Genomic DNA, 25,212 nt, shown 5'->3' on the forward strand with positions numbered 1-25,212 from the left:
ACTGTCATTGCTATATGCGCCGGCGATTCCACTCCGTGGCAACCCTATGTTACCTTGCTTACGTGAGAGTGGTGGCGCAATTAAGATTAAAGGCCAGTCGCTGCACACGTTTGCGGATCTGTACCCTAAAGGCATCTTCCGCGACCTAGACACATGCGAGGGGGAGCACCGGGAGTCATTTTCTGACTTGCTCTTATACCACTCGTTGAAGGCGTCCTGCAAAAAGCTGTGGCCCAAGTTCCCCGAAGAACCGCCACAACTTATGGCCCTTCAGAATCTGCTTTCTACACCCTCACCCAGAAAACTTGTGTCCCGACTGTACAACTGTATGCAGGACCAATCACCCATTGTAGTGCCTTCTTCACAGCAGGCTTGGACTGCGGACCTGGAGGAGCCACTTACGGAAGAACAGTGGGAATTCTGTTGTGGCCAACTTACGATGTTATCGCCCAATTACAGGCTGCGATTAATACATTTCAAGTTTTTGCACAGATATTACCGCACGCCAATATCGCTACACCGCATGGGTATTAGAGAAGGCTCTGACTGTTGGAAATGCGGCTGCGTAGATGCCTCCTTTATTCATGTTGCATGGAGTTGCCCAAAACTGGAGCAATACTGGCTAGACATATTTGCTGCTATTAACCAGATACTTCATAGATCTGACTCACCGACTCCACTCTTGGGGCTACTGGGCTGGGTTCATGAAACATTACCCGCGCATAGAAAACTGCATGCGATACTGCTTCTTTATGCTAAGCGACAGGTGGCGGTGAACTGGGGTAGGCGGGCAACTCCTACATTTGCTGCATGGATTCGAGATGTGACATACGGAAACACACAACTTGAGAGATACTGGGAATTGATGCCCTCCGCTTCCAGACCTAGAGACATATGGGAGCCCTTCGCACAGTGGACGCGAGAGCGTGCATCCTCTCCAGCCTCTGCGCGGTCGCCCACTGGAGCGATATCCGACGATATGGGGTGACCTTGCTTTCCCTACAGCTACACTCCCCTGAGGGAACGCGCCCTGGTGGGTGGCTGCGATTTCTGTGGGTGCACTTAGTGTGATTTGAACCTGCGTGCCCGAGGTATGTTTGGCACCTCATAAGCAACGTGTCTTCCCCCCTTCCCCCCCCCTCCCCTCTGCGAATGGCCACCTCCTCTCCCCCCCCTGCGCTTCCATGGTCCCCTTTACAGTTCGGTCTACTGATTATGCCGGGATGTTCCCTACATGTTGTCCCGCCCACAGTCATTAATAATTTCGTGCACCTGGCCTGATGCCCGTTTAGTGAATTTATCCTATGCAACAGAGTTTAGTTTGACCAATGGTTCCTTTTTTTGGTCTGTTGGGGTGGGTGGGAGAGGGGGGAGGTAAGGAGACTTAGGTAGATAGACGTTCATTGTATCGAAACATGCTGCTTTCTGATCTTTGGACAATCCCATACTTGCACATAAGCTGTATTCATTTTTATTGCCGGCGGCCTGTTGCATGCCTATCTACCGAACATTGTAATCATCTCTGATTTTTGCTGCGACATATGCCAACTGTTGAGGATTCTGGGTTGTAGCTGCTGTCTACCCAATGACTGCTGTGAACTGAATGTTTATCCTCAACACTCATTGCTTGTCAGATAGCGGCCTGCCTCAGGGTTGTCGGCAAGACGCTGTGTAACTGTGATTTGGTCTCAATAAAAAAACTTTAAAAAAACAAAAAAAAATGGTATGTCCCAGCCAGGACACTTCAATCGGGCTATGCTAGAAACCTGATTGTCCCCCCATTTAGAAAAGCCACCTGGGGTGGAAAGAGCTTTTTTAGAGCCACTGCCATGCTCTGGAACAGTCTCCCACTAACATTACAAAACTGCTTCTTCCTTACTCTCCTTTAGAAAAGCCTTAAATACCTGGCTTTTCATACAGGAGTAGAAGCTTTTCAGCACATCTACCTTTATCCCAGCTCCGTTACTGTCTCAGCCTAATCAGATTTCGATAGCACCAAGATGCCCTAGGGCATGAGGTCTCGCTTTAGAAGTTACATTACATACATTAGCACCTGACTTGTATTTTTCTGTATCTGTCAGTGCATCCAGATATATGATACAACAAGTAAGATTATACCTACAACAAGTGAGGACTATTGGCTTTGTCAATGGTTGTTAGTTGCATAAGATAAATAAGGAGCAACTATGTCTTGTTAAATATAATATAATAAAAGGCTTCCACCTAAAGCCATGGTGACACCACTGCAATGTTGCTGCTCTTTAAAGGATTTTCCTTCCCTACAACACTCACCTGGCATGACGTCATGCCGTAACTTCTCCACTAGTGAGAAGTGAGCAGTGTGAGCATGCGCACATGATGTGCTCACCTGGCATGACGTCATGCCGTAATTTCTCCACTAGTGAGAAGTGAGCAGTGTGAGCACAGGCACATGATGTGCTCACCTGGCATGAAGTCATGCCGTAACTTCTCCACTAGTTAGAAGTGAGCAGTGTGAGCTGCGCACATCTAGGTGCCTGCTTTCACTGCAGTCCGGAAAGAAATGGACCGCCTGTGCCAGGGCACTAAACAGAGCCCGATAGAGACCCGTTTTGAGGCCTCCTTTAAAGAACTGCCGGAGCTCAGCACAGGTGAGACCCGTCCCACTTAAAGCCCTGGGTGTAGTCCCCCCTCACTCAGTGCCCCAAGATGACCTGTCCCGCTCTGCGATATTAAGTCTGCCCCATAAGAGAGCTACGGGAACCGGAGGTGCTGCCCGACCACCTCATGGTGGGTGTTGCAGCAAGGTTTGTCGTTAGGTGTAGTTCACCCTCACTCGGTGCTCCAAGATGCCGCGTCCCATAATTTCTGGCTTCTGAGGGAGGTACTTCCCTGACAAGAATAAAAGTAGCTGTACAAAAAATACTGCAACATCCCACATTTTTTTACTTCTTCAATACAATGGTTTGCCACTGGTTTTCTTGTCCATCAACTTTTGTTGTGTTTCTTCTTCTCAGTTCATCTCATCGTCCCTCCTGAACTTACCTTGATTTTCCATTTACACAGACTTGTTTTCTTAACTGTGAACTTACTTTTACTTGTGGATTTAAGCTTTATCAACTCTTCCTTGGAATTCAGGGGCTCTAGTCCTTGTTTTGGATGCCAAACTCATCATCCTTTCTTCACGCAGAGAAAGGGATGCATTTATCACTGAAAGCATAGAATCGCACACATTATGTGTGCGTTATGATCTTACTGATTACATATGTTGTGTTCTTTTTCAAAGAGTACAGAGCAATGGCTCTGTGAATGTCCTGAACTAATATCTGGTGCCTGTTCTTAACAAGGCAATGGTGTCTGTTATCTCTCCCTACATTAACTTTCCCCGGACTACTAATTGAGATATTTTCCTTTGTTATTTACTCTGGGATGGATGTGGAAGAGTGGAATTTTCGGTGGGTCCCTATTTCGTTTCTTAGAGCCTTCTATCAGTTTTTGACACACAATCTCCCTCATTAAGCCTTGGACTGCTTGGCCTCGCTACACTGAGGGTCAAGTGTTAAAGGGGTGAACTTGGTGCTCAGTTTTAAGCTCAACAGTAGGGTAAAACCCAGAATACCCTTGGTAAAATGCAGGCACAATAACCTCTGTCTGCCCTGAGATGCATTATAAGTTCCCACACTATGTAATCAACTTCATTTTAGATTCACCACACTTTAATGTAACTTGTAGCAAAGTGGGTTCTGCCAATTAAATCTGCCTGGATTTTTCACTTTTGACTACCTGGTTTTTGCACTTTTACTGTGAATGAGTCTCACCAACTGATTCTCTCTCAAGGTAAATTCTGTGGAAATGGATTGAGAGTGCTAACCTGCAGTGTCCGACTGTAGGGAACTGGGTACTTGTTAAATTACCCTCCACTTTTTGCCTGGTTTTATGATGCAACTTTGACTAAGGTGTATTGAGTCACTGCTAACCAGGTTCCCAGTACCAATGTTCTTTTCCTAAAACTGTACCACAATTGGCACAGCTTCAGCAACCCCTGTTAGTCCTAGTAAATGGTACCCCTGGTACCTTGGGTATTGGGACTGAAGAGGGTCCACTAGGACTGCAGCACAAATTGTGCCACTCTAGGGACCCCTCACCAAGACCATGCCAACTGCAACTGCAGGCTGCGTGTCTTGCTGCAGGGAAAACTGAAGAGTCAACAGGGTACACATCCCAGAGTGCCATGCCTGAAGACACTGCATGCAGTATAGGTAAGACACCCTTACTGTAGGCCTTCCAGCCCTACGGCAAGGTGCATCTTACTACATGTGAGGACCTAATTGCATGAGCAGATATGTCGCTGTACTGGGCAGTTAAATTATTGCCAGTGCAACTGAACAGGGAAGCCATGCTAAAACATGTGCTGGGTACTGGTAAAAAAGAATTCCCCAGCTACATGATGGCTTCAATGAAAATAGGGATCTTTGATATCAAACATCTGATATTGATGAGGGGCCCCCTGAAACAGCACCAACTGCTTGTGGGCTGACTGACTGGTTTTAGCCAGCCTAACACCAGAGATGAATTTCTGACCCCCAATGGTGAGGGTCTTTGCGCTCAGGAGACCAGAACCAGGCCAGTTCTGGCAGGTGGTGTTTTCCACCCCCACACACAAGATGACCTGCAGATAAGCCTGCCAAGGTAAGTGAGCTTTAAAGCAGCCCCTCTGCCTTTAGTATGTGACTGGCTTCTCCCATAGGAGAGGATGCCAACCCCGCTGAACTGCTTCACTTTTGGCAGGAGGACAGGCAGACAAATTAGTTAGATTAGGAGGGGTGCCCACATTCAGCCTGCACCACTTCTAGGGTGGGGCAGGAGATGTGGATCCCTGTTGTCGGATTCCTCCTTATTATCTTGAAGAGAATTTACCAGCCAGGGTCAGGGTTCTGCCCACTTCTCAACAAATGTGGTAATATGAGTTTGTAGTCACCCTAAAAGTAAGTAGCCTATTAGCTACTACCTGGCACCCCCTCTAACACCCCATAATTCAGAATTTAGGGGAGGCCTTGGCACCAGAGATGCAGATGCCTGCCAACCTTATAAGAAGAAGCACGAAAGAGCTGCAAAAGCAGTGAAGAGAAGAAGCAGATGGCTTGACTCCAGCCCCGCCCGCCTGTTGGCATCCCGAATCGAGAACAGCACCAAAGTCAACTCATCCTGCAGCTGTGACTCTAAAAGCCTGGGAGGACTGACTGCCTTCAAAATAGAACCAAGAGTCTCCCATGGAGTAGCGGAGCTGCTCCCCTGCATCCTGCAGGCCCCCAAGAACCAGCGTGAGGCCTCCTGACTGCCAAAAACCTGACAGTGGAAAGCACCACTGCACCTGACGCCCCAACCCCGAGTTGAAGTGGGCCAACGATGCCTGCATTGTCCCCCAGCCCAGCAGAGACAAAGCCCACCTTGGACTTGTCCACTGTAGACTTTCCGAAACCCCCTACAGCGTCTTTGTGCAGGCCCACTCCACTGCAACCACTCCCAGTGACAAAGACCCAAAGCCTAAGGATACCTCTGCACTCATCATCCCGTGGCCCTGGAGAAGAGAACGGACGGTGTGCCCAACATCCCTGGACTTTACAAGAGTTGAGCCCTCTTGCTGTTTCAGTTCGACTGGTCACCCAGTCCAAGCCTGCAAGCCTTTTTGTGACCAGACCGATCCTCCATTGAAGTGAATGGGGCACCTGGTGTTGTAATGCAACTCTGTACCTGGATGCCCAGAGCCTCCCGAAGTGAGCTGTTGGTGCTGCATTGGACCGTGTCTCATACTCACATTAAGTCCAGAAGAATGGCCCCGTAATTTGCTGCTAAGAACCTTGATGCTGCATGAGTTTTTCCTCTATAGCTTAACATTAAGTGGAAGACTTTCAAATCCGATTTAAAGTATCAAAAATCAATTAAAATCTCCCGATGTCGAAGACACACCTCTGCACCCATACTCCCCAGTGCCTCCCAAGGTGACTCATTGGTGCTGCCTTGGACCTTGCCCCATACTCACCTCAAGTCATGGGGAAGGGTCCCGTAAGTCGTTAAGTAACCTTTCTCTGGTGCCTAAACATATATAAAGATACTTAGTACTAGATGCAGAAGGCCAATGATGGACTCCAGGCGCCGCACCAACCCCTAGTTATTTCCGTAGGTATCCAAAAGTACTTATTTATTTATTTATTTATTTATTAAATTTATATAGCGCATAATCACCCAGGGGTCTCTAAGTGCTTTCCAGGTGCATAATACCACCCAAATTCCACAGCCAATCATCAAGATTTACATCGCACCCCATGCTTGCTGGAAAAGCACTGTTTTTAATTTCTTTCGAAACGGCAGCAAGTTGGATTCTTTGCGCAATTCAGTGGGTAAGTTGTTCCAAACAGCTGGGAAGATGTTGGAGAAGGCGCGACCCCCAAGGGTAGATAGTTTGTAGCGCGGTTGAACTAACAGAGAGGCATCTGTGGAGCGCAGCTGTCTGCCGGGTTTGTATAAGGCCAAACGAGCTTTGATATAACCTGGTGCTTTCCCGTACAGGGCTTTATGCGTGATACAAAGCCCTTTGAACAGGACCCTCTGTTTGACCGGAAGCCAATGGAGTTCACGCAATAGCGGGGAGGCGTGTGATCTCCGAGGCTTCCTAAAAATCAGCCTAGCCGCATCGTTCATAACGATCTGAAGACGGCTCAGCTGCTTTTGAGGGAGCCCTGCATACAATGAATATCCATAGTCCATCCTCCCTAGGATCATGGCAGAGACGGCACGTCCTAAGGTGGTAAAGGACAAGAGTGGAGATATTTTCCTGAGTTGTCGCAGCAAGCCTACACAAGTGCCCACCACCCCAGACACTTGTCTTTGCAGCGACAAACTGCCGTCAAGGGAGATACCCAGACTTTTTACAACTACTGCGGGTTCTGGAGGTGTACCTAGATCTTCTGGCCAGAACCGGTCGCTCCATGGGTTGCCTGCAGTTGTAATTGGCAACACCTCTGTCTTGTCCGGATTGATTTTCAAAGAATTCAGAGACATCCAATTCGTGGTGTATCTTAGGATGTTCTGCATTCTTGCATATGCGTCCGGACAATCCTCCATTTGTATAACGATCTGGGTATCGTCGGCATAGTTATAGACTTGGCAGTCCATCTGATTAAGGGCCGATATCAAAGGTTGCAAATAAACATTAAATAAAATGGGGGAAAGGGCAGAGCCCTGTGGGACACCCCAGGTAATTGGCAATGTGGTAGAAGACAAATCTGCCAATTGAACTCTCTGAGTTCTCCCCTGGAGAAAAGAGGATAGCCAGACAAGTACTGAGCCCTGGATACCAGAGACCCTCAACCGCAACAGCAATTGGCTGTGGCATACGGTATCAAAAGCCGCGGAGAGGTCCAATAGCACCAGGGCCCCAGGAAGTTTCTTGTCAGCTCTGTTCCGTAGCTCATCTAAGATGGATAACATCACTAGCTCTGTGCTGTGATGTGCACGGAACCCAGCCTGATTTTGCTCAAGAAGGCCGTTTTTCTCCATATGGTCAGTGAGAGTCGTAAGGACGTGCTGCTCCAAAACCTTGGCCAAGAATGGAAGCTGAGAAATCAGCCTGAAGTTCTTCAGGTTCTTTGCGTCTGCCCCTGGCTTCTTCAGCAGGGGGATCAACCGGGCCTCCTTAAAGGAGGGGGGGACCTGACCTGATTGCAGGGAGCTATTAAGAAGAGTTAAGACCTCTTCCTCAATGCATGGCATGGCTAATTTGAAGACCTCCGGGGGACAAGGGTCGGCCCGAGAACCAGATTTAACCCGCCCCACCAGATTAGTCAATCTGTTTTTTGTAATCAAGGGCACGATAGCCAAAGGGTCATCAACCGAATGGATGACTGGGACTATCTGTAAGGGGCAGTCTAGAATCGGAGTGATGGCAATTTCCGATAGGATATCTTCAATCTTTTTGGAGAAATAGTCCTGAAATTTTTGGCAATCTTCTTGCTTAAACTCCGGACTCTGCTCCTTGTTTTTCCTAAGTTCGTTAAGGACCTTAAAAATTTCTCTCTGTGGGTCTGAGGCCCTAGAGATCCTATCCTCGTAAAACTCAGCTTTTCTTATCAAGATCGCCTGTTTGTACGAGGCAAGCTCCTGCACGTACGTAGTCCGTGCATTGAGGCTGTGGCCCTTCCGCCATGCTCTCTCCGCTTTCCGCAGTACCCTCTTTTTCCCCCTGAGGGATTCAGTGTACCACGGGGCCCCTGCTCCTCTACCTACCAGCTTCATTCGTCGAGCCGGTGCCACAAGGTCCACGACCCAGTTTAGTTTGTCTGTTAGATCTTTATAGATAGTATCTGGATTCTGATCCCTCTTATTGGATAGAGGACAAGCGAGGAGATGAGCTACCATATCATCCCCATCTATATGCTTCCATTTCCTCACGACCTTCCATCCTACTCCGGGCTTCCCCTTCTGTTCAACAACCGATATCCTGCCTTTTACCAAATAATGGTCTGACCAGGCACAAGGTTGTGCCTCCGCTAGTCCATGATCCCCACCCTGTTCTGGGATTGTAATCCAGACAAGATCCAAGGTGTGGCCCTTCTCATGCGTAGGGCCCACTACCTTCTGGGCCAATCCAAAGGACCTAAGCGCTACATCTATCTGGTTCGCTTGTCCTTCCATTGGGGACTTATCCCAATGAAAGTTTAGATCGCCCATAATGATTATGTTATTATATCGGGATCGAACATCCTGGGCCAGTTCCAGGAAAAGATCTGGGAAAGCCGGCAACGCCCAGGGGGGTCGGTAAACCAGTATAACTATCCAGCAGATCATCCCTAGCCTGAGCTTTACGCCCAGAACCTCTGCCCCTCCCATATTCTCTGCAAACAGTCTTTCGCCCCTCAGGCGTGTACTATAGAGAAGGGCAACTCCGCCCCCTCTCTTAGTATCTGCTCGGTTAAGGCAGAATGATGCAAAATTCGACGGCATGGAGGCTACCAAATCTGGCCCTGACGAGTCCTCTAGCCACGTTTCCGTGATACCCAGGAAGTCTAGCTCTCCCTCCTGTAGTAGGGAGGACACTTCCAAATTATGCCTCTGTAGGGAAAGCGTATTTAGGAGCCCATAACGTAAATCTTGCGCCAGGCGATCTGTGTTAGGAGCTATGTTAACACCATGCTGTTTCAGCAGACCTTCCTGGCTAAGTACGTCTATACATATCAGGCTAGGGTATAGATACCCCTGATTTAAGTCCAGCAGCTCACCTCTAGTGTACAGGTTGCGAGAGCCAGGGGTCCTGGCCCCAGGCCCCGGCTGGTCGCGGATGGGCGTATATGGGCTCGCCTCTGGCGAGCCTCCGGTGCGCCTATGGCGCGCACGCTGCGCCTATGGCGCGCACGCTGCGCGCAAACGCTGCGCGTAAGCATTGGCAGCTTTATATAGCGGTGAAGCGTCAGGCGAGACCCGCTAGAGCTAGAGTGCTGACCAAGATGGCGGCCAAACACGACCCTTCCTCCCCCAAGATGTCACCCACCCAGATTAGTCTCCCAGGACCCGGGACCCGCCAAACAGCGGTGAAATTCCTTTTTTAAATGCAGGTAAGTGGTCTCACTAAAAACAAACCCAGAACTACGGCGCAAATAAAATATTAAATACTGCCCAGAGGATCAAATGCGCTACCGCGCAGCGCGCTCTTACTCAGGCAAGCAAAAGTTAAAATTAGCTGTGAAAGGTGGCAAAGTTACCTTGGAGGGAAAAGCCCTCCTCTATTCCATCTTATATAGCGGTGAAGCGTCAGGCGAGATCCGCTAGAGCTAGAGTGCTGACCAAGATGGCGGCCAAACACGACCCTTCCTCCCCCAAGATGTCACCCACCCAGATTAGTCTCCCAGGACCCGGGACCCGCCAAACAGCGGTGAAATTCCTTTTTTAAATGCAGGTAAGTGGTCTCACTAAAAACAAACCCAGAACTACGGCGCAAATAAAATATTAAATACTGCCCAGAGGATCAAATGCGCTACCGCGCAGCGCGCTCTTACTCAGGCAAGCAAAAGTTAAAATTAGCTGTGAAAGGTGGCAAAGTTACCTTGGAGGCTTATATGCTGTTGGTGTGCAAACGCAACTCCTGCACCCACCGTTGCGGGGTACAACCCAAGGAACTGGGAAAAATGTAACTGACGATAATGGAGTCGTGCACTACCAGAATGTCCAAGCATTAATAAAGAAGCTCAATCAGTTCATTCGTTGCAAAAGTCTTTAATTATATAAATCCAAAGTATAAATGTAAAAGCAACAGCCAACGCATTTCGTTCTTAGAACTTCGTCAGGGCAATCAGTAAAGTTGAGCGGTAATCGCCTGGACCGGTCATGCCTTGAGCATCGCCGAGCAGAATAATGTTTCAGAAGCGTGTGCCACCTTGATAAGGGCCACGTTGTGATGTTGTCAGTCAAGCGTCTCGACGAGGTGCCGGGTATCTCCTGGGACCAGAGCTGTTGGTGCTGCATTGGACCGTGTCTCATACTCACCTTAAGACTAGAAGAATGGCCCCGTAATTTGCTGCTAAGAACCTTGATGCTGCATGAGTTTTTCCTCTATAGCTTAACATTAAGTGGAAGACTTTCAAATCCGATTTAAAGTATCAAAAATCAATTAAAATCTCCCGATGTCGAAAACACACCTCTGCACCCATACTCCCCAGTGCCTCCCAAGGTGACTCATTGGTGCTGCCTTGGACTTTGCCCCATACTCACCTCAAGTCATGGGGAAGGGTCCCGTAAGTCGTTAAGTAACCTTTCTCTGGTGCCTAAACATATATAAAGATACTGATTATTTTTATAAATTGGTGTGGATCTCCTTCTTGAGTCGTCTTATCATTTATTAATCATTGTGTGCATATGCACATGTCTTACACTCCGCTGTGTTAAGCCTAAGGTTGCTAGACCACACTATCCCTAACAGAGCACTTTGGGATTGCATAGCAAGTCCCTGTCCACTTTTAAAGGAAACCACTGGACTCTTTACACAGTATATCAAGTTATTGTTACATCACATAAAGATCCAGCTTCCTACACCGCCTTTTAAGATAAGGTAGCGGCTGTGCAGATATGGTAAGAGGCTCTGAGCTGGTTCCACATAAGCACATGTGTGCACACACATCTAGGCTGCATGTGTGAGACTACCGTCAAGTGCAGCCCAGTATCTGCACACAGATAGCTTGTCACAGAAGGGACCCTTAAACAACTTGTGTGGACCTTGGATAGGCCTTATAATTCTAGTAGGCATTCATAGGGTAATAGTGTAGGTATGTATTGCTTACTGAAAATCTGTGATGCATAATTGAATTACATATTAATGATGAAATCTGTAATAAAGTAGTTTCACCCCACTTAGGCTAACTGGATCCAGTGAGGTATCAATCTTAGGGTAAACATACAATTAGACGTCAGGTCTGGCTAGGGAGCATCAAAAATGTAGTTGCGCAACAAAAATCCAACCCAAAACCGAGAAGGCTTGACGAAAAATGCTCCTGGTGGCTCAAACTTACCACCAGGAGCAAAACAACTCCCAAATGAAGGCAATGGGACCTATGGGGCTGGGGAAAAAGGAATCTTAAACCTGGTCCCCTACGGTACCAGTCAGAAAGCAGAGTGCATAGCATTCTGAGAGAATACTAAAAATCCTCTGGGGTGCCATGGCTGCCCCTCCCAGAGTAATCCTTGGCCCCAGGGTCCCCATCATCATGGGCCCAAAACAACCAGACTGCCCCTGGGGACACAATTCGCTGGGGCAGAACAAAACCAGAGGGCACTGCAGTGCACAGACCTCCCTTGTCCCGGGAGTTTCCTGGGGACCAAACACCAGGGCACAGAGGTTCCCGGGATCCCCTGGAGCGCAATTAGTGTATCTCCCACCCCCACCGTGCCCATAACGATAATTATGTCTAGTGTTTCCAATGATCTTGGTGATCATATTTGTAATGTCATGTTCATGTTTGTTTGTCGTTGTAGTTAATATTGGATTGATCGCCACACATGGAAGTTTTCATTATGGATTTGTCAGTTGGGACTAGTTCATGTCCACGGCACACCACTAAACGGTGAGTGTTGTCTCTGATGGAACCAATGTTGTTCCTATATTGTCTGACTTAGGCGGGCATTAAGCCTTATGCATTCATTCTTCCATTTCAGGTGGCCCACCGTTCTGCTGGGGGCTCTCCATGCTTCTACTTAGGTTAGTACCCATGTATGAAAGTACTTAGATGTATCACATGGTAGTGGAGTTGGATTTTTAATGTCATGGTTACTCTCTAGGTTTCCTGCCCTCCCCCATCCTGAAGAAGACCCATAGCTGAGGAGTATAACTACCTCCGTTGCATCAGGGTCGAAACGTCGATGACAACCCCCTACCTTGGGCCTGCACCCTCTTGTCCCCCGCCCCACCCCCTGCTATTTTGGAAACCTTCACAGATGAAGATATCACTGTGTTTTGATGAAGTAGTAACTATGTCCTAAATGACGTCAGGGGCAGGCTCTTTCCATTGCTAAGGATAATCAACCTTGGTACGACAAATGATTTGAAATTATCAATCTTGAATTTATTTTCTCTACCCCTCTTGCTTCTCCACACGAGCACTACTCTTTGCACTTTTTCACTCACCACTTGGCAGTAACCAAAAAAAAAAACTCCTATCGTAATCAAACTGGGAGTTGTATTTTTTTTTTGTGAAATAACCAAGAATAAACTGCCATTAGGCTAATACTGTGCGCTTTTGGCCTGAAACTTATCAGTGGGTACTGTTTTATGTTTATGAATGCATTTGGCTTGTTCTCTTTCATTTTATCCTACAGGTCGTAACCGCATATGATGATTGAATAGAATGTTTTCATTTATTGATCACTAAAAATATTGTCTAGGACTACTTGTTTCCTGTAAAATGTCTGAATGGGGGCGAGTACACCAGTCAGCTGTTCCCAACGCCATTGAAGAGCAGAGCTAGCTTCATATCAGGTTCCTCGGAGCTGTGTGCTGAAGTGGGGAGAGAACCAAGGAGGTTGTTCTTTGGGGCTCCCTCTGTGACCCCGGCAACAATGGTGACACGGGGTGCCCAAATGAGCACGTGCAGCTAGCATCTAGAAAATGATGAGGTATGAGACAGTGTACGAAAAAATGAAAAATTAAAGTCACTCATCTATTATGCATGGCTTCAGTGAAGTAGCACCCCAGTATCCTTTGTGGTGCTTAAAAAATTTACATAATTGTACTTGTGATGCTCCAAGAGTGGGCAAGGACACCATCAATCTTTTTAAACATCATATTAGGCTGCAGGATGAGCCACAGCCCCCACCAGGAGTTTTCTCAGAGGCCCCTATCTGCTAGTGAGTTGCTTTTCTGCCCCTGGGAGATGTTTCCACTGGTTTCAATGCATTGTGGAGTTTCTACTTGTGTACTTCGTACATCGGTTCTGAAGGCCAGGGGTCCTTGCTAGTGGGCTCTATGGCTGCACTGGCAACAATGTAAAGGTAGACGTAACGCTCTTGGTCCATGACAAGCCACTAGGCCTAACTGAACGATAATGACACCCCTTTATATTCTGATACTACATCTATGTGATTATGATGATGGGCTTGCTGGTCATGCCAAATGTCCTAAGCATGTCATTAAATGAACTTCCATGTTCCTGATTATACGTATTTGTAAATTAATGCATAGTATTTAGCAGTGTGTGGGTAATAAAGTAATTTTCTTTTTTACAAGAAAAAACACTGACTCGACAATGACTTCTTAATTGTTGTCAATTCAAACCAACTAATTGGGGTTACTAGCCCAGACCATATCTCCTTTGTGGGCCATGGACTGCTTTGCTACCCTGAGTGATTCAAGTTCTACAAAAGGGTGCTTGATTCCCAATAAAGAAGAAGTTGCAGACCTATTACTTGTGAGGTGAAGTACTGATATCCTTTGCAACTTTTAACCTGCTTTCTTACATAATTTATGTGGAAATCCTGAAAATATGTCATGGATTCTGCCCTTCTGGACCTATACTGGACACCTCTCCTGTGGATAATGTCTGTTGGTACAAGTATTAATTAGAAAAAGCTGATATTTATGAGCTGCATGTAGACTATTAAGTACACACTGTTTATGGGAGCTTAGAAATGTAAAAATTACATACCCTCTCTGGCCGAGCCTGATGACTTTTAAGCTTTTTCCATATTTATGTTTTATCCATTTGATTCCTTGTAACTGAGCATCAACAATCAGGGGCCATCGCTCTGTGTTGCACAGGATTGTGGCATTCTCTGTGGACATGCGATCACTTGGAAGGCCCTGGTTGTTCCAGGCAGCAATGGTTGCATCTTCAGTTAAAAGAGACAGCGGGTCCAAGCCCTCTGTTGCAGGAATAGGTACCTATGTAAAAAGGTAAATGCTTTCAGTTGTATGATAATTTGGTTATCAAAATTACTGTTTTAGCAGATAGAGGTAGGTTTCTGAGAAATGCACCACATGTTAAATCTGTTCCACTGTTTTATCTAAGAATACCCGAAAAAGCCCTACTTACACATTCAATTTGCTCTTGTAAATGAAGATATCCAAATGATATCAAAAGCAAAGTTTTGAGGCTGAGAAAGGAATGGTTGGGATGCAAGACTCCTTGTATTATATGAGTTTGGACATTATTTAGATTTTGGCAGACAGAGTTTAACTTAATCAGGGAGACAGAGTATAAAAACTCAGCCGCCCTAACAAAGTCCCCGCATGCCAAATTGTGAGATGTCCACCTGCACAGCAGACATCTCTAGCATTTGCAGGAACCGTCATTATGGCAGTTCCCGTCAATACATTGTAAGTTTGAGGGAAGGCTAAATCCACAGGATGGAGACGCATGGAAAACGTACACTTAAAAAAAAAATCCAAAACAAAAACCAAAGTTGGATTTTTGGGGGAAAATAAGAAAAGTACAATGTCCCTTTCACCATGAGAGTTTTTTTCCCCTGGTGAGTGGGGCATTTTGCAGTTTGCACTGCCCTTTACTGCCAGATATTACTTGGACGTGATGGACAGTGAAAACTGGCCATGTTTGCCCACTCTAAATTGGCTGAGCAGACACATGGCCAAACATCCGAAAGCCCTTACCCTGTCGGGCCGTAAGAGGTTTATGCCTGCAGCGGAGATGGAGAAGGCTCAGCTGTTGACATACCAAAGTTCCGTCTGATCTTCAGTGTGGCGGTAAGGTTACTCCATCGCCATTGTGATGAATACCTTCTCTGCCCACCTCTAAATCAGACAATATGCATGAAAATCCTAGAACTTGGTAAGCGACTGTGAAAAATGCAAGTGATCCGTTGGTGCATTGAGGATCATTTAGTGATTCTCGCTTTTACTTTTGGACCACTCTAAGAACAAAAGAGAGCTGCTGAAAAATAAAGTCGCTTACATAAAATGATTGCTTTTTAGCATATGTATCCTTTCCAGATTCATATGCTTTAGAAGTATTTTTTCACAATGCTTGTCCTACCGTTAATGGCCCTGCCAACAACCGAGAAAATGTACAGTAATCACCCAGTCCACATTGTCAAAGTTGTTTGAATCACCTCACTGATCTCGGATATTCCTGAGTCATCAGTTAGCGATAAAAATATATCTCCTTCTGGGGAGAGCAGGGACGCGCTTACCCAAGAAGCAATTACACCATGCCTGTTCCGATCTCCTGAAGCACTACTAATGTTGCCTCCATCAATCTCCAGCATGTCTGGTGGTGCCTGGGCTTGCGTTAAAGTGTGAGGCTGAATATGAGCTGGTTGACAGCTTACATTGACAGAGGTTGTATCTACACCAGCCCCGCTAATACCATCCTCATTACCATTTTCAACAGCGCTATCGTTTGGTGAGTCATGTACCATTGCTCCATTTGCGACGATCAGAGTCAGCCTCCTCGACAATCTCATTGGTAAGTGCAGCAGATGAAAGGCCACCCACTGAGCTTATGCCTAAATGCCTCGCTCCTGCCTGCCCGGAATTTGTATCTGTATTATCTGCAGGCTGAGACTGAGGCAAAGAACCACCAAGCCCAGAATCCACCTGGGCGGTTAGCAAAGTATCACTGCCCTGAGGGTGAATCACTGAATCGTCTGCTGCAGGGAGCGGGCTACCATCGCACTCCGGCGCTGCGAGGACAGGAGCAGAGGAGTCAGCAATGCTTGGGGGCACAGTTACTATAGCTGTAGCCGTTTTGCCTGCAAATGCCTCCAAGACCGAAGGCTGTCGCATAGCAGGTTCCCCAGCAGCAGCGGCCGCGGAGCGCAACCTAGTACCCCCAGCCACACCAATATCTTTTATTTTCAGAGTGTTTTCCTCACTCTTCTTTTGAGCGCCACCTCGCCGCATCTGGGCAGCGTCTGAGGTCAGATCCTGTGCGGCATCCTTCGGGGCACCCTTCACCTCCTTAGTGTAGTGACCCAGAGTCACAGTCAGCAGTCTAGCGTTTTCTGTATGCCCTACACTAAACACCCACCACTGATGTCACTGGTCAGGTGACCGTGACACAGCCTTAAGAAAAGAGGCCGAGCCCACGTGCTCTGGGCCAGTTGTACCATGTAGCTCACTGTGTCTGTCTCTAATAAAAGAGAGGGACCCTATTAAACCCAAAGGGGTAGGGTACCGGAAGACAAAATGTCAGTAAAGTTTCCCCTTTGGGTGAACTTTCAAATAAGCCGCAGTTTACCACTAAGTGTCTATAAACTACACACATTCACATAAACTAGGAGCAGATAATGATCAACATGAAACAGTCATACAAAAATGTACATTTTATTTTGGTAAGTTTAAAAACAAGAGGTTAAAAACATTCTTGACACATCAAATTATCACATTACAAAGCAAGGGACAACACAAATGGAAAATGATTCCAATTAAAATGTGAGGAAGAAATCACTAGAACAGATTGATTGATAATTCCTGCTCCAAATTATATACTTGATTTCATAGTTGCAGGAGTATCATTTCATAGTGGTTTAGTGTTTCTCCACCACAGACAGTTGCAACATGTAATGTGATAATTTGATGTGTCAAGAATGTTTTTAACCTCTTGTTTTTAAACTTACCAAAATAAAATGTACATTTTTGTATGACTGTTTCATGTTGATCATTATCTGCTCCTAGTTTATGTGAATGTGTGTAGTTTATAGACACTTAGTGGTAAACTCCGGCTTATTTGAAAGTTCACCCAAAGGGGAAACTTTACTGACATTTTGGCTCACTGTGTCTGCGTCAGTCCTTTCCGGCATGAGGGCCCCCAACATTACATTGGCGACGAGGAGGGCGGACGCTAGCCACGCGTGCCGCAGCTGAAAACCCCGGGAAAGAAGAAGGGAAGTGCCCGTGGGCAGGGCACCCCTCCGTGGAAGCGGCGCCGGCCGCCGAGAGGCCCGAGGGGCGTGTGCCGAGCCCCGGGCCTAGGCATCCAGGAGGAGGTGACCAGGAGCCCAACCCGCACCTCCATGCCCAGCGTGAGCCTCCCGGCGTGACGTGAAGGTGCAGCGGACCGACCAGAACCCACCTGTGCCGGCCGCAACTGAGCGCCACGTGGAGGCGTGGCAAGAAGTGCCCGGGAGTCAGCGGACCGACCGGAGCCCACCCGCGTCGGCCGCAAATGAGGCCCCACCATGTGGTGACTGAAGCGGAGCCCACCCGTGGATCAAGAGTGGCCCGTTGGCCGAAGGTAGGCCCATGCCGTGACCAGCACCGAAAGCGGAGCCCACCCGCAATGGTCACAACAGTGGAAATGGCGGCCGCTTGCCAGCGCCGCCCGAGAACACACTATAAAGCGGAGCCTACCCGCTACAAACATATACTGTGCCCCAAAAGTGCGCCCGTTAATGAGGCAAGACTCGCGGAGCCCACCCGCGGCCTGCCTGCAGCGTCCCCCCGCCGCGTGTGTAAAGTGCCGCGGCGGGGTGAATAAACTTTACCGGAGAGCGCCCGCAGCGTGAGGGGTGCTGCCGGGCGCCGAATGAATGAAGCGGAGCCCACCCGCGATTGCACCGAGCAGCGCTGACACCCCCACCCCACGCAGCGTGTGAAGTGTGGAGCTGCGACGGCGGGGTGGAGAGGAGTAAGCAACCAGCGCCCTGACAATCAAAGCGGAGCCCACCCGCAAAGCGGCAACACCCCCACCCCGCGCAGCGTGTGATGTACAAGGCTGCAGCGGCGGGGTGGGGAAGCGAGAAATACAGCTCCCGGCCCACAGCCGGTAAAAGCAGCTCCAGCCGCCACCGCCTACAGCGCCGTGAGCAGATCAGTAAAGTGCCCGTGCCAACACTTCTCTACCGCCACACAGCACGAGGAATGGGAGCTTTGCTGCGGCGGTGTGGAACAAGTGAGAAAACTGCGAGGCCCCGTGCACAGTGAGGAAGAAGTGGCTGCGGTGGGGGCAGGGACAAGTCACAATAGCCCTGCGCACACAAAGGCCACAGAGATGCTGGGCCTGCAATGCCCATAAGGAGGCAGGGCTGTCTATAGTACAAGGAAAGAGACTTACCAGGAACGACATAGCCAGCTCCCTGGCAATCCTGACAGGAGGACAGGGAGTAAAGTGGTGGAGTCCCTGCGGCAATTCACGAGGCCCACATCAGGCAGGAACCGGCAAGCTGAGAGAAAAGATTGCTGGTGCCTGCAAAAGAGCTCCGTTGCCACCTAGTGGCCAGTTCCCCGAACTGCAAGAAAAGCGAATAAACAAGCCCTAGCAAGTCAAGGGAAGGGACGCCAGCATACGGCACGACGGGGACACATGAAGGAAGTTCACAGGTCACAGCAGCCATAGGAAGTGTCAAGGGGATGCCTGCAGCAACGCAGGGTCTGCAAGAGAGGCCTACCAAGACAGGGTAGCATGCAATAGCATCGTGAAAGGCAGGCGGCAAAAGACAGTGCAAGGACTCTACACAGGTACCCAGACAGCATAGCACTGTGCAGGACGGCACAAGGAGTGAAGGAACTCCACACCCCAGGACAGAACAGCACTGCGCAGGAACGCGCAAGGAGGGAAGGAACTCCACACATCAGGACAGAACAGCACTGCGCAGGAACGCGCAAGGAGTAAAAGGAACTCCACACATCAATCAATCAATCAATCAGGGTTTTTTAAAGCGCGACTACTCACCCGTAAGGGTCTCAAGGCGCTAGGGGTGGGGGGGTGCAGGTTCCATTCCATCAAGGAGGGGGTCTGTTGAAGAGCCAGGTTTTGAGGTTTCTTGCGAAGATGGGGAGCGATGTTGTCTGTCTGAGGTGGAGCGGAAGGGCGTTCCATGCTTTGGCAGCGAGGAAGGAGAAGGACCGGCCTCCCGATCTGGTCTTTCTGGTGCGGGGGACCACGACGTAGGAGAGCTGGGCTGATCGTAGGGTCCTTTGGAGTGCGTGGAATTTGAGTCGGCTGTTCAGGTATGCTGGTCCGGTGCCGTGGAGGGCCTTGTGTGCGTGGATAGGCATCTTGATTCTCGCCTCGACGGGGAGCCAGTGGAGTGTGCGCAGGTGCTGGGAGATGTGGCAGTGTTTTGGCAGGTTGAGGACCAGTCTTGCGGCGGCGTTCTGGATGTTCTGTAACTTGCGGATATTTTTGTTTATTCCGGCGTAGAGTGCGTTGCCGTAGTCGAGTCTGCTGGTGACCAGGGCGTGAGTGACTGTCTTTCGGTGTTCGAGGGGGATCCATTTGAAGGTCTTACGAAGGAGGCGGAGGGTGTGGAAGCAGGAAGATGAGACAGAGTTGATCTGGCGGTCCATTTTGAGCTCGGAGTCCAGGATGATTCCCAGGTTGCGTGCGTGGTCTGGGGGGTTGGCGGGTTTCCGAGGGCGGTGGGCCACCAGGTGTCGCTCCGGGCATCGGGGTTTGGGCCCATGATGAGTACTTCTGTTTTGTTGGTGTTTAGTTGTAGGCAGCTGTTTTTCATCCATTTGGCAATAGCTTCCATGCCTTCTCGAAAGTTGCGTCTGGCGGTGTTGGGCTCGTTAGATAGGGAGAGGATGAGCTGGGTGTCATCTGCGTATGACACGATGTTGAGTCCGTAGGTTCTGACGATGGGGGCAAGTGGAGCCATGTAGACGTTGAAGAGCGTCGAGCTGAGGGAGGAGCCCTGGGGGACTCCGCAGGTGGTAGGTGTGGGGTCCGAGAGTAAAGGGGGAGTCTGACCCGCTGCGTCCTGCCGGAGAGGAAGGAGCAGATCCAGTTGAGGGCCTTGTCCTGGATTCCTGCGTCATAGAGTCTGCGTATTAGGGTGCGTGGGAGACTGTGTCGAACGCCGCTGATAGGTCGAGGAGGATGAGGGCTACTGTTTCTCCTTTGTCCAGTAGGGTGCGGATGTCGTCTGTTGCGGCGAGGAGGGCGGTTTCCGTACCGTGGTTTTTTCTGAAGCCGGATTGGGAGGAGTCGAGGATGTTGTGTTCTTCAATGAATGTGGCGAGTTGGCTGTTGATGGCTTTTTCGATGACTTTCGCTGGGAACGGGAGCAGGGAGATGGGTCTGTAGTTTTTGAGGTCGGTGGGGTCCGCTGAGGGTTTCTTTAGGAGGGGATTCGCCTCGGCGTGTTTCCAGTCGTCGAGGAACGAGGCAGTCGCCAGGGAGCGGTTGATGGTGTGGCGGAGCATGGGTGCGATGGTGTTGGCGGCTCTGTTGAAGATGTGGTGGGGGCAGGGGTCCGTGGGGGCCCCTAAGTGGATTGACTTCATTGTCTTCAGTGTGTCTTCGGTGGTGAGGACTGTCCAGTCATCAATCGCTGGTTTCCGGGTGTCGGGGGTGGTTGGTGAGGGTTCAGTGTGTTGGTTGTCTTCGTCGAAGTTGTCGTAGATGCTCTTGATTTTGTGGTGGAAAAAGGTGCTGAGTTTGTCGCAGAGGTCTTGTGAGGGAGGGATGTCGGTAGACTCGCTGGTGGGTTGGGAAAACTCCTTGATGATGCTGAAGAGTTCCTTACTGTTGGGTGCGTGGGTGGAGATTCTGTCTTCAATCGCTTTTTTCCTCATTTCTCTGATGAGTTGATGGTGGGCATTGGTGGCGGCTCTGAAGTTGTTGTGGGCTTCTGTGGATTTGGTGTTTCTCCAGGCCTTTTCGAGGCGGCGGCATGTGCGCCTGGATTCTCGAAGTTCGGTGGTAAACCAAGTTTTCAAGTTTCAAAAACTTTATTCGATTCCGACAAAGAATCATAAAAGTCAACAATACATTTAAAACATAATTTGAAAGTCATTTGAAAACAATTTTGACCTATAACACTTAATTAAAAAAAGAACATTTGGTTAAACCATCTGGCTTTCTTGGCACGGGTATTGTTGTTTTTATTGAGGGGGGCTATGGTGTTGGTGCTGTCCGAGATCCATCTATGCAGGGTTCGGGCTGCGGTGTTGGGGTCGTCGTTTTCCGCGATGGTTGGGGTGGAGTTGTTGAGTGAGGAGGTGAGCTGGTCGTCGGTGATTTTGGTCCAGTTTCTTTGTGGAAGCAGGTGCTGGTGTCTGTGGATGGTGGGTGTTCTGAAGGTGAAGTGGACGCAACGATGGTCGGTCCATGGGAGTTCGGTGGTGTGGCTGAAGGTGATGGAGTTTCCTGTAGTGAAGAGGGGGTCGAGGGTGTGTCCTGCTGAGTGCGTGGGCCCGGTCACGATCTGGCGGAGTCCAATGTTGTGGAGGTTGTCCAGGAGGCATGTGGTGTTGGGGTTCAGTTGATTGTCGAGGTGGAAGTTGAGGTCTCCCAGCAGGGTGTAGTTGGTGGATGCGATGGCCTGCGGGGAGATAATGTCCGTGATGGAGTTGGCGAAGAGTCCGCGGGGTCCAGGGGGTCGGTAGATGAGGGTTCCTCGGAGGGCGGCGGTGGGGCTGGCCAGTATCTTGAAGTGAAGGTGTTCCATCAGTTCTGTGGACTCGTCAGGGAGTGTGCTCAGGCGGAGGCTGGATTTGTGGACACATCAGGACAGCACAGTAATGCGCAGGACCGCGCAAGGAGTGAAGAAACTCTACGCCACCATGACGGAGAGACGCGGGGATCGCGTCCTCGGAGACCTGTCAGTAGGTCACAGCGAAGATTACTTGCCAGAAAGTCACCGCCAGACGCGGACCAGTCGGATGGTCGCCCGAAAAGAAGAAGCTGACCAGGCAGATGGTCGCTCGAAAAAGGAAAGAAGATGCGGACCAGTCAGTTGATCGCCCGAAAGGAAAGGAAGAAGCTGACCAGTCAGATGGTCACCCGGAAAGAAAAGGAGAAGATGACCAGTCAGATGGTCACCCGGAAAGGAAAGGAGAAGAGGACCAGTCAGATGGTCGCCCAGAAACAAAAGGAGAAGATGACCAGTCAGATGGTCACCCGGAAAGAAAAGGAGAAGATGACCAGTCAGATGGTCACCCGGAAAGAAAAGGAGAAGAGGACCAGTCAGATGGTCGCCCGGTCAGATGGTCGCCCGGAAAGAAAAGGAGAAGATGACCTGTCAGAAGGTCACGACTGCGAAGATGACTTGCCAGAAAGTCAAAGCTAAAGTAACTGAATATTCTGACATGAAGACCGACGTGAAGTTCAAGAAGAGGTCCATGGACGGAACCCAGAAGAGGTCTGATAACACCGACCCGAAGTAAAGGAGGAGCGACAGGAAGAAAGGTGCGATGCCTGGTTTTGGTCATCGGAAGAAGAGAAGGCGTGTCCTAAGGGTAGGACGCAACCAGGGAGACACGTGTGGAGTGCACGCCACACGGAGATGGCCTGGGTAGTGAAGATAAGAAAAGGGACCGACCACGTCGTGAAAGGAATGGAGGAGAAGAAGGGTAGTGAGTGCCACGGTGCCACTAGAAGATCACAAGATGAGAAGAGGTGTGGCCAGTCAACTCACACACCCATCAGAAGAAGATGGTGACATACACCAGAACACCGGAGTGCAGCGGCGAACAAGGCCTGGCATGAACACCGGCGGCACCAGTCAAAGATATCCACCTACGAGCCATCCATCCAGGTGGCGATCGCAGAAGAGGGCAAGTTTGGACTGTTGACAACAATCTACCTTTGGGGTTGAGCGGAAAATTGGATGGCGAGAGTGCTCACACATCCGGCTGAGGAACTGACCACTCCACACTAACCCGTGGCAGCCCAAGAAGCAAAGGCCTCAAGGGACTCTGGTGGCAGCAAGTCCCGCAAGAGAGACAGACCCACAACGGTGCGTCTGCAAAACCCACTGAGAGGAAAGCTTCACGTGCAAGAAAAGAGTCGACAGCGTAACCTTCAGGTGGAACTAGGACACAGCGGTGAAGATCGTGGAGCGCCCCACTCACGGCCGAAGGCTATGGTGGAGCAACATGACCGGAAACACCAGTCCAGTGGAAACCTGGCAAAGAGGTCCTCCCGGACATCTTGTGAGAGAGGAATACCGGCGAGAGGGGCATCCTAGTGAGAGGGATGTATGCACCTACTCATTTCATCTGCCCAAAAATACTTTGAAGCCTGCCCAGAGACATCACCAAGGACCAGGACTGAAGAGGTGAACCGAGAAGACAAACAACACTCAGATCATGTCACCCTTCTCTCTAACTACCAACTGTCACCAATGGTGCCAAGCAAAGGCAAGACCGAGGACAACGTCCAGGCGGCGCAGATAGAAGATAGGACCCGCCGAATAACGGCAAACCATGCCACAGTGACTCATGAGTCCTGGATGTAGCAACTACACCATCTGCGACCTGCAATCCACCAAAGAGACTCACTTCAAACCATAGAGTCCAGTGTTATATTGTATGTACATTTTCTTTCCCACAGGTTTGAACTTTGTCGTGGGGTTTGCGAACTGCACTTTTTCTCCCACAGGCTGGACTTTCTTTTATTTTCATTTTCCCCCAAGTTTTGGGAGGGATGTAGTGACCCAGAGTCACAGTCAGCAGTCTAGCGTTTTCTGTATGCCCTACACTAAACACCCACCCACCACTAATGTCACTGGTCAGGTGACACAGCCTTAATAAAAGAGGCCGAGCCCACGTGCTCTGGGCCAGTTAGCTCACTGTGTCTGCGTCCGTCCTTTCCAGCATGAGGGCCCAGGGCCCCCAACATTACACTTAGCAACATCCTTTGTGGTGCCTGCATCTTTCAGCAACTTACTCGTCTTCGGAGCCATCCTGTGCGGTAATTAAAATGACCAGCATCGAAGAAGTGTCAGAACACGCCGCAGGGTCAGAGTAACCCGTAGCAGCCGCGGAGCACCGCGAGGAATGCCAAAGGAACACCGTAGAAGCAGCCATGAGAGCCGCTCTTGACCCCTGGAGCATCGGCAGTGTCTTCAGCCAGCACAACTCGCACACCCTCGCAGTGAGTCCACCAAAGCATATCCCTCACTTTAACTGGGCATTACGAGAGCCTTGGAGAGGGAGAGGAGAGTCACCGGCCTTCTTGCCCGGACTTAATCCACTTCAAGTTAGCGAATAGATTTAGGGTTGGCAACTCCAAGCACTATAATACCTTCTGAAGCTGAGGGACACTTAGTTCCCACTCGTGACATTGCTTGGTGTCTCTGCTGAGGGAATTGGCCCAATCATTTTGTATCCCTGGAACGTGTTGGACTTGCATAGATATGTTGTGGGCTATAAGCCATGCCCAAATCTGCTGCGCTAGGAATGACAGGGCATGAGACCTCGTCCCCCCTTGCTTCTGTCGTTAGAACATGGGGGTTGTGTTGTCCGTGCGGAGCCCCTGATCCTTGGTAGAAATTACCAGAGGCATAGAAAGACCACTTTCAGATCCAACCAATTTATGTGACACAATGCTTCTTGATCTGACCACCTCCCCCTGACTTGGAACTCGTGGAGGTGAGCTCCCCGTCCTTCCATGGAAGCATCTGATGTCATTACCATATCCGGTTTTGTTGGAAGGAAGGATAGGCCTTGAGAGAGATTGTCCATGATCACCCATCAGGACATTGCCAGGGTCATCTCTAGAGTGAATGAAACAATGTCATCGAAGGAGCCTCGAGATTGAATCCAATGAGACTCGAGCTGCTACTGGAGAGGTCTCATCTGCAAGCGGTAGTGTGGGATCAACGGAATGACATCATCCGCAGCATTGACTTGTTAGTCCTTACAGAAATGCACCTTTTTGAGGAGAGGGACTATGCCATCCTTTGTAGGTACGAAATAATTTCTTCTGAGGGTAGGGTCTTTGAGCGATTGGTTTCCAAGATCGCTCCCAGGAACACCAGCGAGTTGGAGGGGATCAGAGAGGGCTT

General features: G+C 49.4%; 1 protein-coding gene across 6 annotated transcripts in view; it reads right to left on the reverse strand.

Annotated features, from left to right (window-relative positions):
• The window catches only part of DNAH17 (dynein axonemal heavy chain 17), a 12,633,448-nt gene that overhangs the window by 2,502,243 nt on the left and 10,105,993 nt on the right, over positions 1-25,212 (reverse strand). For 5 of the 6 annotated variants that reach the window (XM_078653923.1, XM_078653924.1, XM_078653922.1 and 2 more), the window contains one exon: positions 14,163-14,398. In XM_078653923.1, the coding sequence (XP_078510049.1) occupies positions 14,163-14,398 (236 nt within the window). Of the gene's footprint in view, positions 1-14,162; positions 14,399-18,527; positions 18,607-25,212 lie in introns of those variants that run through there. The other variant, XM_078653927.1, reaches the window with a different exon arrangement.

This window comes from Lissotriton helveticus, chromosome 7, assembly GCF_964261635.1.
Source record: "Lissotriton helveticus chromosome 7, aLisHel1.1, whole genome shotgun sequence".
NCBI lineage: Eukaryota > Metazoa > Chordata > Amphibia > Caudata > Salamandridae > Lissotriton > Lissotriton helveticus.